The sequence below is a fragment of the Diceros bicornis genome, chromosome 9 (genome assembly GCF_020826845.1).
Source record: "Diceros bicornis minor isolate mBicDic1 chromosome 9, mDicBic1.mat.cur, whole genome shotgun sequence".
Lineage (NCBI taxonomy): Eukaryota > Metazoa > Chordata > Mammalia > Perissodactyla > Rhinocerotidae > Diceros > Diceros bicornis.
This window is the reverse complement of record NC_080748.1, coordinates 35,050,960-35,063,928: the sequence shown is the minus strand read 5'-3', so window position 1 is coordinate 35,063,928 and position 12,969 is coordinate 35,050,960. Positions and strand designations below refer to the sequence as shown.

Below are 12,969 nucleotides of genomic sequence, written 5' to 3'. Positions count from 1 at the left end.
TTAACTATTTATGTAACGGTTGAGTATTGTCTCTATCTGCACCTGTAGTCACAAAACTACAAGACTTTAAGTCACTTGATATATAAATTTTTGCATGAAAGTGTTTCTTTCCATTCTTAGCTTTTAGTGCTGTGTGACTCTCTGTGGAGTTCCCCTCTATTTCAATTAAACATTAAAAAAATATGTATATATATAACTTAATAAACATATTTTATAAGGTAGGTACTTTTTTCCCTTTCTCTATTTTAGTCTTTTCCTATCCACATCTTTTTATTTTCCTGGTTATAAATAATAAATCCATTTTTAAAAATTATTTTATAATTTTAATAAATAGAGGTTTATTCTTAGTCTTTCATTTTAAAGGTATATGAAAGAAACATTTAAAATTTTTCTTTAAAAAAAGGCCTTTTTATTTTTTAAAATATCTTTATTTTATTTTGCCAGTGAGTCAGTGTATCTAAAAGAAAAGTTTCCATTCCAAAGCCTAAACCATTGTTTAGGCTACTCCACATATCTGGAACAGAATCTCTCTTCCTGTTATTAAGTTCATCTCCCTTTCATTCTTGAAAGTCGGATTCAAAATATACATCTCAGAGGTCACTGATGACATTTTCCACTATTCTCTCTTTTAAAATGCTGCTGTTTCTGATTATATTCTCCTTGAAACTCTCTCCTCTCTTGCTTCCATAATAGTATACTGTACTCATCCTTTTTCTGCTTATCTGACTCCTCTTTTTCTTTTGCCAACTAGAGTATCTTTCTAAATGTGGCCACTCTCCAACGTTTGGTGCCCTGAATGTTTCTTCTCTATAGTCTCTCCCTCATTTATTCTCTCAGTATCAGACATTATCTCCGTGCTAACAGCTATCAAATATTTCTCCTCAATTCTGTTCTTTCGCCAAAGCTCTGGTTACACAACTTCAGCATTTACTGCATATTTCTAAATGGATGCTCACTATAACCACACACTTAATAATTAAAACACCACTTATCATTATTCTTCTTAAATGGGCTTTGCCTTCCAATTTCTATTCCATTCAATGGCATGAATGAATATCACAATCTTCCTGTTTAGAAAGATGAGAATCCCCATGGCTCATCCCCTTTGTGTCAGAATAGACTAATGGGATGTAGTGTGGCTCTGGATCAGACAGACTTAAATTTAATCCCACGATTGCCATTACTTATTGTGTGATCTTGGATTTGTTACTTACTCTCTGAGCCTAGACTCTCATGTGTAAAATGGGATTAACAATACCGATTTCACAGGGTTGTAGGTCAAATAACCTATACTGCATACAGGACATAGTAGGCAAGCAATAGCTTCTCTTGTATCCAGTCAGCAAACTTTGCCCATTCTTCCTTTGAAGGTCTCTCACATGTCTCCTTACTCCCAATTCTAACTCTTAGTCATATCTGGATTACCCTAATCACCTCTTAGTAGTCTGCCTTAAATCTAGACACTTCAATCCATCCTTCATACTGTTGTCAAAGTAATCTTCTTAAAATATATATTTATCAAGTCATAGTCTTATTAATAAAATCTTCAACAGCTCCCTACTCCCTAACAATCAAGGCCTGTTCAGTTTCCAAGGCTGTTCAAACCCTATCAGTTCAAACCTATTTCCCATCTCTTCCTATCACACATAGCCTCTGGGTAAATTGGCTTCCTTATTGTCCTACACACACACCAAGATCTTTCCCACCACCCTGCTGTGGCTCAGGTTGTTCCTTCCGTCTGCTCTCACTGATAGTCCCCTTTCCTGACCACTGGCAATATTTAAAATCTGTATCAAGCACAACTTACTTATGCTGTATACTGGTTTTCATTTCCCTCTATTGCTTAACCTACTTTAATTCTTGTTCCCCACTTTGAGAATCTGTGGTTTATTATTGAAGACTCCTCTGTCTACTACAGCGTATCACTATGTAACCAAGCAGACAAAAAATTTCAGGTGGATTAAAAGAAAGGGAAAAAAAGAGAATTACTATTAGATGTTCTGATTTAACATATTTGAGTATTTAAAAGTTTAAAGACTTGTATTGTTTGTTATTGTTTATGTTGTATAAGTTTTTAGCAGCCCAACTGGTGTGGATGCTTCTTGAAAATAAAGACAAATGATTACCTTTTTCTGTATTCTCATAAAACATCTAGCACATCATTAGCCACTTAATCTAATCAATAATGATTTCTGATTATATCATATAAATGACAAAGTTCTTTAGAGTAAAAACCTTAATACATCTTTGCTTTGAATACAGAGAACAAGGATTTTCAAGGCAAAGTATATATCTATCCTCCACAGGGAAATTTTCTCTAATTCAAATATTCCTTCCTTCCCTCCCTCCCACTGTCTTCTCCTAGTTAAGAACTCTACTATAGTAAGCCACTGTGATTGTCAAGCCTATGTCACAGTATTTAGCAGGTAAAGACAAAAAGTTTTAGAAAATGAGATAACATGGTTCTAATCAAGATCAGAGGTAAAATAATTTTCAGCATCATCTATGGACAAAATCCTCAAATACGCCTACCATAATCAGCCGGTGTATAATTCAGAAGTTCAAATTTCCAGTGTTTATAGCTTGAATAATTCTGGTACATGTCAAATATTTCCCGGGTAAATTGTTGGCAGATATCACCTAAAATAAAATACAAAAAATATTTAGTCAGCACAAATTTCTAAGAGAGTCATTCTTACGTACAGGCCCCTTAGGAAATGAGGAGTAGCTAATTCCAAAGTGCTAACAAATTTTTAAGGTTACAGTGTGTCAAATCAATGTAAAATATAAGTATTTTTTTAGATCATTTACAATAAAATTATTTTACTGACCTCCAGTTGTTCTTCCAGATGTCACCTCTAAAATAACATCATTTTTGTCATATTTCTCCTTTGGCACTAGACTCTGGAAAAGCTGAAAAAAAAAATCAGCATTAGTGTCTATATATTTTCCATGGTATACTATTATTACTCAAACTTAGATTAAAAAACCTCCAGACATTAAAAAATCAGTAATTAACAAAATCATATAGCATCCCAATGAGGTCTAGTCCTAAAATGCTGTAATAAATAGACCTTATTAGACCTAAAATAAGCGATCAATTCATGTTAACAATGAAGGTTCTTGTCAGGATATTCTCTACAACGCTATCAGATTATCTTAATTGTCTAAAATGCTTAAGTTTAGATCAAAGTCCAGAGTGTTCCATTCCATTTTCTTCAGATTTTGCCCTTATAATTAGTTCTGGACAGTAGCTTCTTTCATCTAGATGAATGAAGTAAAGCTTTGAAAGTCTTCATTTGGAGAAAATGAGGACTCTTTACATATGATTGCGTGTTCTCTCTTGCCACAAATGACAGCGGACATCAGGCCATGCCCTGTCTTCTCAGGAGAGTTGCTCTGTTTAAAGAGTATGTTGAGGACTCCCAAGATAAGGCCCAAATAGTTTCTCAGCCACGACAAGAAAAAAGGGGGCTTCCTAACAAAGAAAGTAACCAACTTTCCTCTTAGGAAGAAATGAGAAGTAATTTTATTTTTATTATTACTAAAAGGCCTTTCAAGTCAAACTAAAAGTGCCTACGTGTCATGACTCTCCCCACTGCCAATTTTTGAAATACTCCATCTTTGCTAGAAATGATATAGTCTGTGGGAGAGAATATTAGACTAAGAGTCAGACATTTTACTTCTACGTTTGATTAGCTGGTTAAATCAATGATAACAAAAACTGATACCTCCACCTCATCCCCCTCAACCCCTTAACAAGCCCCTCTACTGGATTCCCAGAGTAGGGAAGAGTGAAGGCAGGAGGATGGCAAGTAGGACAGAGGGTAACATGGTACATAGTACTGTGTTTTCCATTGTCTTTTAGACAAATCATTCATTAAGCTAGGAGTTAAAGACTTGTGTTAACCAATTATCTCTATATCCTTGAATTCATCCCAATTTATCCAGAATGCAAATTTTCAGTCCTTAATTAACATAATCACCATGAACAACTCCCCCTTTCTAATACTTAAAGCCCCCTAACTCTTTCCCAATGGTGAACTACATTTCTTCACCAGCATGTGTTCCCCTGCCTGGCAAGTTAGTAGATTCAGCTTTGGAATATTATTGCTCTGGGGGGAGGGAGGAATTTGTTTTATTCTTTGACATCACAATTTCTTCAATCTCATTCTGTAGCAAATTACAGCACTAAATCCAGCTTAATCACTTATCGTAAGAGAAGACTTAAGAAACTGGTGTTCGCAAAGTACTTTGAGCACCAAAGCATAGTCTAGCAAGAAGAGTATTCCTTTCTATTAACACTATTGAGATTAGTTTACCTCCTAAACATACCTCTCTGTATAACATGTTGATTTTTTGAGCAATGGTTTGCCTTTCTTCCAATACAAGCTCTTGTAACTGCTTTTCATCTTGTTTATTTAGATCTACAAACAAGCAATAGAAATATTGGTAAAAGTTTTAAAATACTTACAGAGAAACTCTTAAAAAACTACCTAATCTCTGCCTACTAAGTTTCATTTCAGTTGTGAAGGCAAAGGATTATACAAAAGAATAGTTAGAATCTTTAGAGAACGTCAATTAAGTATTTGTGAAGAATGTCCAAAAAACTCAGTGTGAAAAGAAATACGATCTTGCCCCAAAGAACTTGTGATTAAATGTCTATAAGTAGGGGCCGGCCCCGTGGCATAGCGGTTAAGTATGTGTGGTCTGCTGCAGGCGGCCTGGGTTCAGATCCTGGGTACGCACCAATGCATCGTTTGTCAGGCCATGCTGTGGCGGCGTCCCATATAAAGTGGAGGAAGATGGGCACGGATGTTAGCTCAGGGCCAGTCTTCCTCAGCAAAAAGAGGAAGATTGGCGTGGATGTTAGCTCAGGGCTGATCTTCCTCACACACACACAAAAAAAGTGTCTATAAGTAATTATAGAAATCAGTGATTAACCAAACAGGTTTAATAAGGTAAGTCTTGGAGTAAACTGGGTTGACCACTTATCTAAAGGTAGCAGCCATTACTCAGCACACTGTGAGTAATCTAGCATGGCTACAGCCTCAATTTCCTTAAAATTTTGAAATTTCTTGAAATGTTCATACCTAATAAGCATTTTTCAAAAACATTGTGTGGGTCAAACAAAACACATCTTTGTAAGCTCTGCTTTATGGAAACTATGGTCCTTTTCACATCATTTCAAACACAGAAAGTTAAATCATGGAATTCTAACAAAATAAACTAACACTGAGTGACCAAGCATGGTGGATCCCATAACCTTTGACTCCATGCTCTAGATGCCCTAGAGACTTCATTTGTCAGTGGTGATGCTTGCAAAGTGAGGTAGAAATTTTTGATTCTTAATAATAACAAAGAGGAAAAGAGAAATGAAGAATCAATTGTAAGAGAGAAGGCTCTTTACAATTCTTCTCTAGTCATAGAAGTCATTAGGGTCTGGTGAGATTCTGTGCCTCATTCATGCTTTCAACATTTAACACTTATATGTGCCAGATACTCAGCTAGTTCCTGGGGACACAAGGAAGAATAAAACATAATTCCAGGCTTCAAGTGGCTCAGGCTGGTGGGAAAAACTGACACATACACACGATTACAATACGTAATAAGGGCAGTGCCACGGAGGGGATCTAACCCAGACCTCAGCACTTAAGGAAGGCTTCCTGGATAAGGCACTGTCTGAACTAAAATCTAATTATAGATCATCTGTTGCTGAATTGTAACGTCACTACCGGCCCCACATTGTGCACACACTTCACAAATGGAAACCAGGCTGACATCACTCAATATAGATATCTGCTTGGTCAAAGGTATCAGAAAAATCTTCTGATTTGCAATCATATAAAATTATTTTTGTGGCCTCTTATTATTTACTAAACTGTAAAATCCAACCTAATTCAATTTCATTATATCAACAAAGATTCGATAACCTATTATATCCTATGTTCGGTGCTGCAGGAGATATAAAAATGATGACACAGGCCCTGTCCTTGAGGAACAGATAATGGGGGAAGGGGCTGAGGTTGAGACAACTACACAAAGGATAAGAATACAAAAGAGACAAGTAACCATACTTGTTTCACAGAGGGGATTGAAACTAAAGTATGGCATCCAAGCCATCCTTTGTAAGGGGACTGAATTTTAACAAGGTGAAATTTGTGGTAACAATGTGAACGAAGACAGATATGGGATGGCATGGGTATATTCAGGAAAGGCAAGTTGTCTATTTTGGTTGGAAGAGAGAATATGCAAAGGGAATTAAACTACACAGAGCCACTGGCGTCACTCTGCAGAAGCTCTTTTTTGTGTGTGTGAGGAGGATCAGCCTTGAGCTAACATTTGTTGCCAATCCTCCTCTTTTTGCTGAGGAAGACCGGCCCTCGGCTTACATGTGTGCCCATCTCCCTCCACTTTATGTGGGACGCCACCACAGCATGGCCTGACAAGCGGTGCATCCGTGCGCGCCCGGGATCCAAACCCGGACTGCCACAGTGGAGCACGTGCACTTAACCGCTATGTCATCAGGCTGACCCCTGCAGAGGCTCTTAAATGCCAAACCAAGAAATCCACGTTTATAGGCAATGGGAGCTACTGAAATTTTGAGCAGGGGAGTAATATGATTAAGGTTGTACTTCGACTGGGAAAGCCTGAAGGTGGGATGACAAGTCAGGAATTCATTGTAATCATCTAGGATGAGATATAATGAAGATATACATCAGTGGAAAGAATAGAAGGGGGCTCATGCAAGATACATTACAGAGGTAGATTCTATTGGACTTCGAATTATTGTGCAGTGGGTAACAACAGAGGCTGTGGAGTCTCCTTGATTGGGTTCAAATCCTTGCTCCTCTCCTGACTGGCTAAGCGACCTTTGGCATTTTAACCTCCCAGTTTCTCCATCTATAAAATGGGGATATGAATAATAATTCCGACCTCATAAGGTTATTGTGAACATTCAAATGAGATAATATTTGCAAAATACTTAGCTTAGTGCCTGGCCAATGGTAAGACTTACTAAATGTAGCTATTATCACTTTTATTATAGAATAGGAGAATTGCAGACCTAGAGGAGACTTTAGAAACAATATAATCCAATTTACTAATATTACACATGATACAACCAAGGCTGAAAGAGATTATGTCAATATAATTTGGAAAGCATTTAGTAAGCTCCTGTTACGTGTAAGCAACTTTCCCAAAACTAATTACCTACAAATTTGAGTGGCATTATGAAAAGATTAAAAAATAATCCTCATTAAACGTAGGTGAAAGACTCGTGGTGCCACTAACAGAAGGCAGGAAAATGCAAGGCTTTGGACATCAAGGACTTTACAGGTCTTGACATTGCTTAACATCTAAGGCTTAAGGAAACAGGATGGAGCACAGAAGAAAGTTTAGAAACTAAAAGCCAATCACAAAATCTGGATAAATGTTGAACCCTCTATTAGTCTATTGTACTTTTCTCTCAACTTCTGTATATTTTGAAAAATTTTCCTAAGAATGTTAAGGTAATAGCAATATTAAGAAATACTACAATTAAAAATAAACACCCCTCACATTATATATAAAATTAACTAAAATAGATCAAAGACCTAAATGTAAGGGCTAAAAATATGAAACTCTTGGAAGAAAACATAGATGTAAACCTTTGCAACCTTGGATTATGCAACAGTTTCTTAGATATAACACCCAAAACACAAGCAACAAAAGAAAAAAAGATAAATTTAACATCATCAAAATTAAAAACTGTGGTGCTTTAAAGGACAACCCACAAAGTGGGAGAAAATTTTTGTAAATCATATATCTGATGAAGAACTTGTATCTATAATATAAAGAACTATTACGACTCAATAAAAAAAGACAACTCAACTAAAAAATGGGCAGAGGATCTAAATAGTCATTTATCCAAAGATGGTATACAAATAGCCAACAGGCACATGAAAAGATGCTCAATATCATTAATCAGGGAAGTACAAGTCAACACCACAATAAGATAACACTTCATAGCCTCTAGGATGGCTAGAATCCAAAGGGCAGATAACAAGGTCTGGTGAGGATGTGGAGAATTGGAAACCTCATATACCAGAGGTGGAATGTAAAATGGTGCAGCCGCTTTGGAAAACAGTCTGGCAGTTCCTCAAAAGGTTAAACATAGAGTTACCATATGACTCAGCAATCTATGTCCACAGAAAAACTTGTACACAAATGTTCACAACAACATTGTTCATAATAACTAAAAAAGTGGAAATAACGCAATATCTATTAACTGACGAATGGATAAATAAAATGTGGTATATCCATACAACAGAATATAATTCAGCAATAAAAAAGCAATGAAGTACAGATACATGCTACAACATAGATGAACCTTAGAAACATTATGCTAAGCGAAAGAAGCCAGTCACAAAGGACAATATATTATGATTCCATTTATATAAAATGCCTCACATAAGTAAATCTATAGCAACAGACAGTTGATTAGTGGTTGCCTAGGGCTAGAAGGGAAGGGGAGATTGCGACAAGATGGCTGAAGGGTGCAGAGTTTCTTTTTGGAGTGATGAAATAATACCCAGACCATATAAGCCCTTTGATAGGGTAGGAACTGTATTTTTGTGTCCCTGGTATCTGGCGCTGTAGGACAGTGCTCAATAAAGCCCTGTTCAATAAATTAAAGCTTCTGCAAAGGTCAATATTCAGTCTCCCAGACCCTGAGAACTTCTTGACAAGCACCACGAGGAGCTTGGTCTCTTAGTAGTTGATCTTTAGTAGCTGAAATACTTCAAACACCCAGGGTACAGAGTCCTGTTCTTTCCAAGTGTAGAGCTTATTACTTGTAAGCTTTTTAAAAGACTGAGTTCAATAAAGCTTTAACTTAGAAAATCAATCCTGTACTTGCAGACACACACATATCTTTTACCTACTTTTACACATTGATTCTAATTCTTCAATTGCTTGTTCAGCCTCCTTAATTTCTTGGTAAATGGCTGCAAGTGGTGCCAACTCAGCACGCCTTCGATTCAAGGACCTTCGGTCTCCTTCAGTCACAGAGAGAGGCTCCAAACACTGATCAAGTGTTTGGTACTCCTTATTCAGGCCTTCCATATATTTCTGTAGTGCTTTATGCTTCCAGAGCATCCTGGTGTCTTGATGACAATATCTCCTAAACCAATTCTTATTTAATAGATGATGGAGAATGTGATTTCTATTTTGTCTAAAACCCCACAGTCTTGTATCAAGATGTATCTGTGTAAACTGATAAGAATGGGCCTGGATGCGGCACTGGTGGTGACCATTAAGAGACGGATGTCTAAAAAGCCAAACACACAGGTGACGATTCATCTCAGCATCTGAAATATAATAAACACAATCTGAAAAAAATCAACTTTACAGATATAAAAGCTGGAAGGAGTCTCAAGAAATCTTGCTCAGTTCACTGTTTCAGCCAGCTCCAAACACGGTCCCAAAATTCAATAACCCACAAAAAGAAAATAATTCTTCAAACCTCTGAACATAACATATTAAAATAAATGAAGATAGCACTGTTTTCCACCCACTCAACATATATAATTAAGGCAAATCAGTAGGAGTGTAACTAATAAATATACAAATAGAATGGGTTAAATCAGGTATTATCTAGAAAGTATCCAGAATCTAGAACTGAGTGTAGGAACGAGCACTTGAAAGGTATGAAATAATCACGCAGACTTTAGGTGGTTCACACATTAATAGATTTCTACAAAGTTTGAAGGAAATATTAACTATTTTCTTGTCTAATTCTTTAAGTATCCAGATATCCAAGGACGTCAAGTAACTTAATCATGATTATTCACTCAGCTGGACAGAGGCAGGGCTGATACCAGAATGCAGGTTGCCTGTTCAGGACTCAGTGCTTTTCATTTTCAATTTTGCAATCACTCTTCAAAGGTGCTTCCCTTTTAGCTGAGATCCTCAAAGAATACTTCAAATATTAACAGACTAAGAAAGTAGGAGGTCTGGTAAAAAGGGACAATGGCGATAATTATATTAAATGAAAAGAGCAGAATAGAAAACATAACCTCAGTTAGGTTTTAAGAATTCTCTACAATATATGGAACACACACAAAAAAGGTACAGAGTATTTTGAAAAAAGAAAACTAAAAAAGAATTATACCAATATGTTAATAAGATGATCTCTAGTTGTGGGATTATGGATACCTTTTGCTTGCTTTCTATTTTTTCTACTTTTTAGTGTTTTCCAAGTCTTCTATACTTATAGCACATATTACTTTTACAATCAGGAAAAAAAATTACTTAAAAAAATTACAAGTTAGGTGAAATTGGCAGTGTACAATAATTATCTGTTCTCTTCTCCTCTAACAGAGATAATCAAAAGCTAACAAAAGCACACAATGGTTTTATTGAGTAAGAAAAGGAAAAGATAAAGTGTTCTAATAAAAATACTTTGCCCCTAAAATCCTGAAGTTCAAAGTTGAAATAAGGGTCAAAATTTATCACAATCAACATTTACCGTCTCCAATGGTCCTACTATGGTAGGAGGTGCATTCATCTATTAGCTTATTTGATCATTATAAGTCTGCTAACTTACATATCATTATCTCCTAAGAAATAAAATATTCAGAATGGTCTCTAAAACCCGAAAAGTTTGCAGGGCTCTACTAATGAACTTTAACACACTGAATAACATTTGGAAAGGCCTGTGGAAGAATGCACCAATGCCCAGTAGCCACAAATGTTACAGTCCTCCAGCAGAAATTTGTGTGTCTTCATATCTAGTCTCAAGCGCATCAGAGGAGGTGTATCCATTTGAAAACGGTCAGAATAAAAGGATGGCAAACAGATTTTTGGTAGGACACTGCTGGCTAAAATTTCCATTTTAGGAACAGTAGTAGAATAAGTAACTCTCAAGGTCATGAACCTCAATGCAAGAGGGGGTAAAAAAGACGTTTACTCACTAGGGTTATCTATATTTGAGAACACCAAGTCTTCTCCATCACCCACCACAGTAACAGGATTGCTCTGATACTCTAGGAACAATTCTCAGTGTCGGCATGTCAGAATTGACACTAAGCCCGCGCGAGAGCAGCACGTGTAAGCCATACTGTGTAACTTAGCATACAGTATAGACTGACCCCACAAGGAGGCAACATGAGGGAAAAAAAACTGGAGAAAGGAAAAATAGTTTTTAAGATCAGCAGAAAGAAATGAACTGTGAGTACCTAAGAAAAAGAAAAAAGACGTTAGCTTTCCTTACTGAGGTCGGAACCTTCTGTAACTCGCTACATTTCAGACCGATAGACACGGGATCACTTTTACTTCCTGGCTCACTTCTTCCGGGTTAACACTTGATCCCGGCTCCTCCTCCGTCTCGACCCTTCTCCAGAGGAGTCGTCCTTGGGTGTACATAACAATGAGCTAACGGAAGAAACAAAAGGGAAAAATGACAAAGCGAGAAAAATTCCCACAAGACGACCACGCAGCGTACTTATCTCGAGGGCGTGGGTTGCGATTTTGGGAGAGTGGGGGGCGGGGAGATGGAGGTTAAGGAGGGCGCCGCCGCAGTGTAGAATGAACTACGACTCCCAGGAGCTCTCACCCAGGAATCCTGGGAGTTGTAGTTTATCCCCCGGCAGGCGGCCTGCTCTCTGGGCCGAAGGTGGAGGGTTGGTTTTCAGTTTCAGACAAGCCCAGGACAGAGTCTCTACAGTTCTGTTAAGAGATCAAGATTTACAATATATTAATGTAAAATTACAAGAATTTCCTTATATATGGAGCCACTAAAGCAGTAGTTCCTGAATTTTTTTTTATTAGGACCCCCTTCTCATCATTTAAAACTTTCAGCGATTCTGCATATTAATAACTGTACTTTCAGCTTCCATTGCCTGAGAAAATAACTAATGACTAAATGAGACTATAAATTTGTATTTTTAAAAATCATAACGGGATCCAAAAGATAGGAGACTATATATATCCACAAGTTAGTGATTTTATAGATGTTGCATGCACATACAGAATTTAGGGGATCAACTTCAGTTCACAGCTTGTAAACCACTGATTAAATAAAGGATTAAAAAATCCAAATAATAACCAATTCCAGGAAAATGCAAACATATTGCCTTACTTTGAATATTCCAGTGGGATACAGCCCTTGGCGATCACATTCACAAGTCATTTGACCTCTGTGCCTCAATATTTCTTCCTGAAAAGCAAAGGCAAAAGAATCTCATGTTACTGAATTCACAGGATATTTTCTAAGGTTATGACCACATATATAAAAGGGAGAATTATCCATAAATGTAAATATCTACTTCTATGTATCTACTTCTACCTACTACATTTTAGATACTATTCTAAATGGTTTAAACCTGTTAATTCATTTAATCCTGACAACAACCCTAAAATACCCATTTTGCAGATGAGAAAACTAAGGCACAAAGAACTTAAGTAACTTGTCCAAGGTAAAAGTAAGTAAGTGATAGTAAGTGATAGAGCCTAGATTCAATCAAGGCAGTCTGTCTTAAGGATCTGTGGCTCCTAAGCTCTGATAATACTGCCTCCGTCCTCCAAAAAAAAAATATATGTATATACACTGAGCACCAGTTATGTGCTACTCACTGTTCTAGACATGAGAATTTAACAATGAATAGAAAAGACAAAAATCTTTGCCCATATGGAGCTTATATTCCAATAGGGAACAAATTCCAGAGGACCCACATAAGTCATTTTCCTAAATTATCCAACAAAATCCTTTAATTCTGTATTTTGATTTGTGTATGTAGATATATAACTTAAGTATTATGTATAAAGCTTTATTCTCCTTAAAAAAAAAAACACTTACTGCTATGGACTGAACTGTGTCCCTCCCAAATTCAGTATGTTGAAGCTAACCCCCAATGTGACTATACTGGAGATAGGGCCTTTAAGGAAGTGATTAAGGTTAAATGAGGTCATAAACATAGAACCCCAACC

General features: G+C 36.7%; 1 protein-coding gene across 4 annotated transcripts in view; it reads right to left on the bottom strand.

The window, feature by feature from the left end:
- Positions 1-11,487, bottom strand: part of MTRF1 (mitochondrial translation release factor 1) — a 39,456-nt gene extending 27,969 nt beyond the window's left edge. For 2 of the 4 annotated variants that reach the window (XM_058548253.1, XM_058548256.1), the window contains exons 1-5: positions 10,956-11,487; positions 8,925-9,350; positions 4,336-4,427; positions 2,832-2,913; positions 2,533-2,640 (exon numbers count right to left, since the gene is read on the bottom strand). In XM_058548253.1, coding sequence (XP_058404236.1) covers positions 2,533-2,640; positions 2,832-2,913; positions 4,336-4,427; positions 8,925-9,342 — 700 coding nt within the window. In that variant the 5' untranslated portion in view covers positions 9,343-9,350; positions 10,956-11,487. The remainder of the gene's footprint in view (positions 1-2,532; positions 2,641-2,831; positions 2,914-4,335; positions 4,428-8,924; positions 9,351-10,955) is intronic. The other 2 variants (XM_058548255.1, XM_058548254.1) reach the window with 2 other exon arrangements.
- Between the last annotated feature and the right edge of the window lie 1,482 nt (positions 11,488-12,969).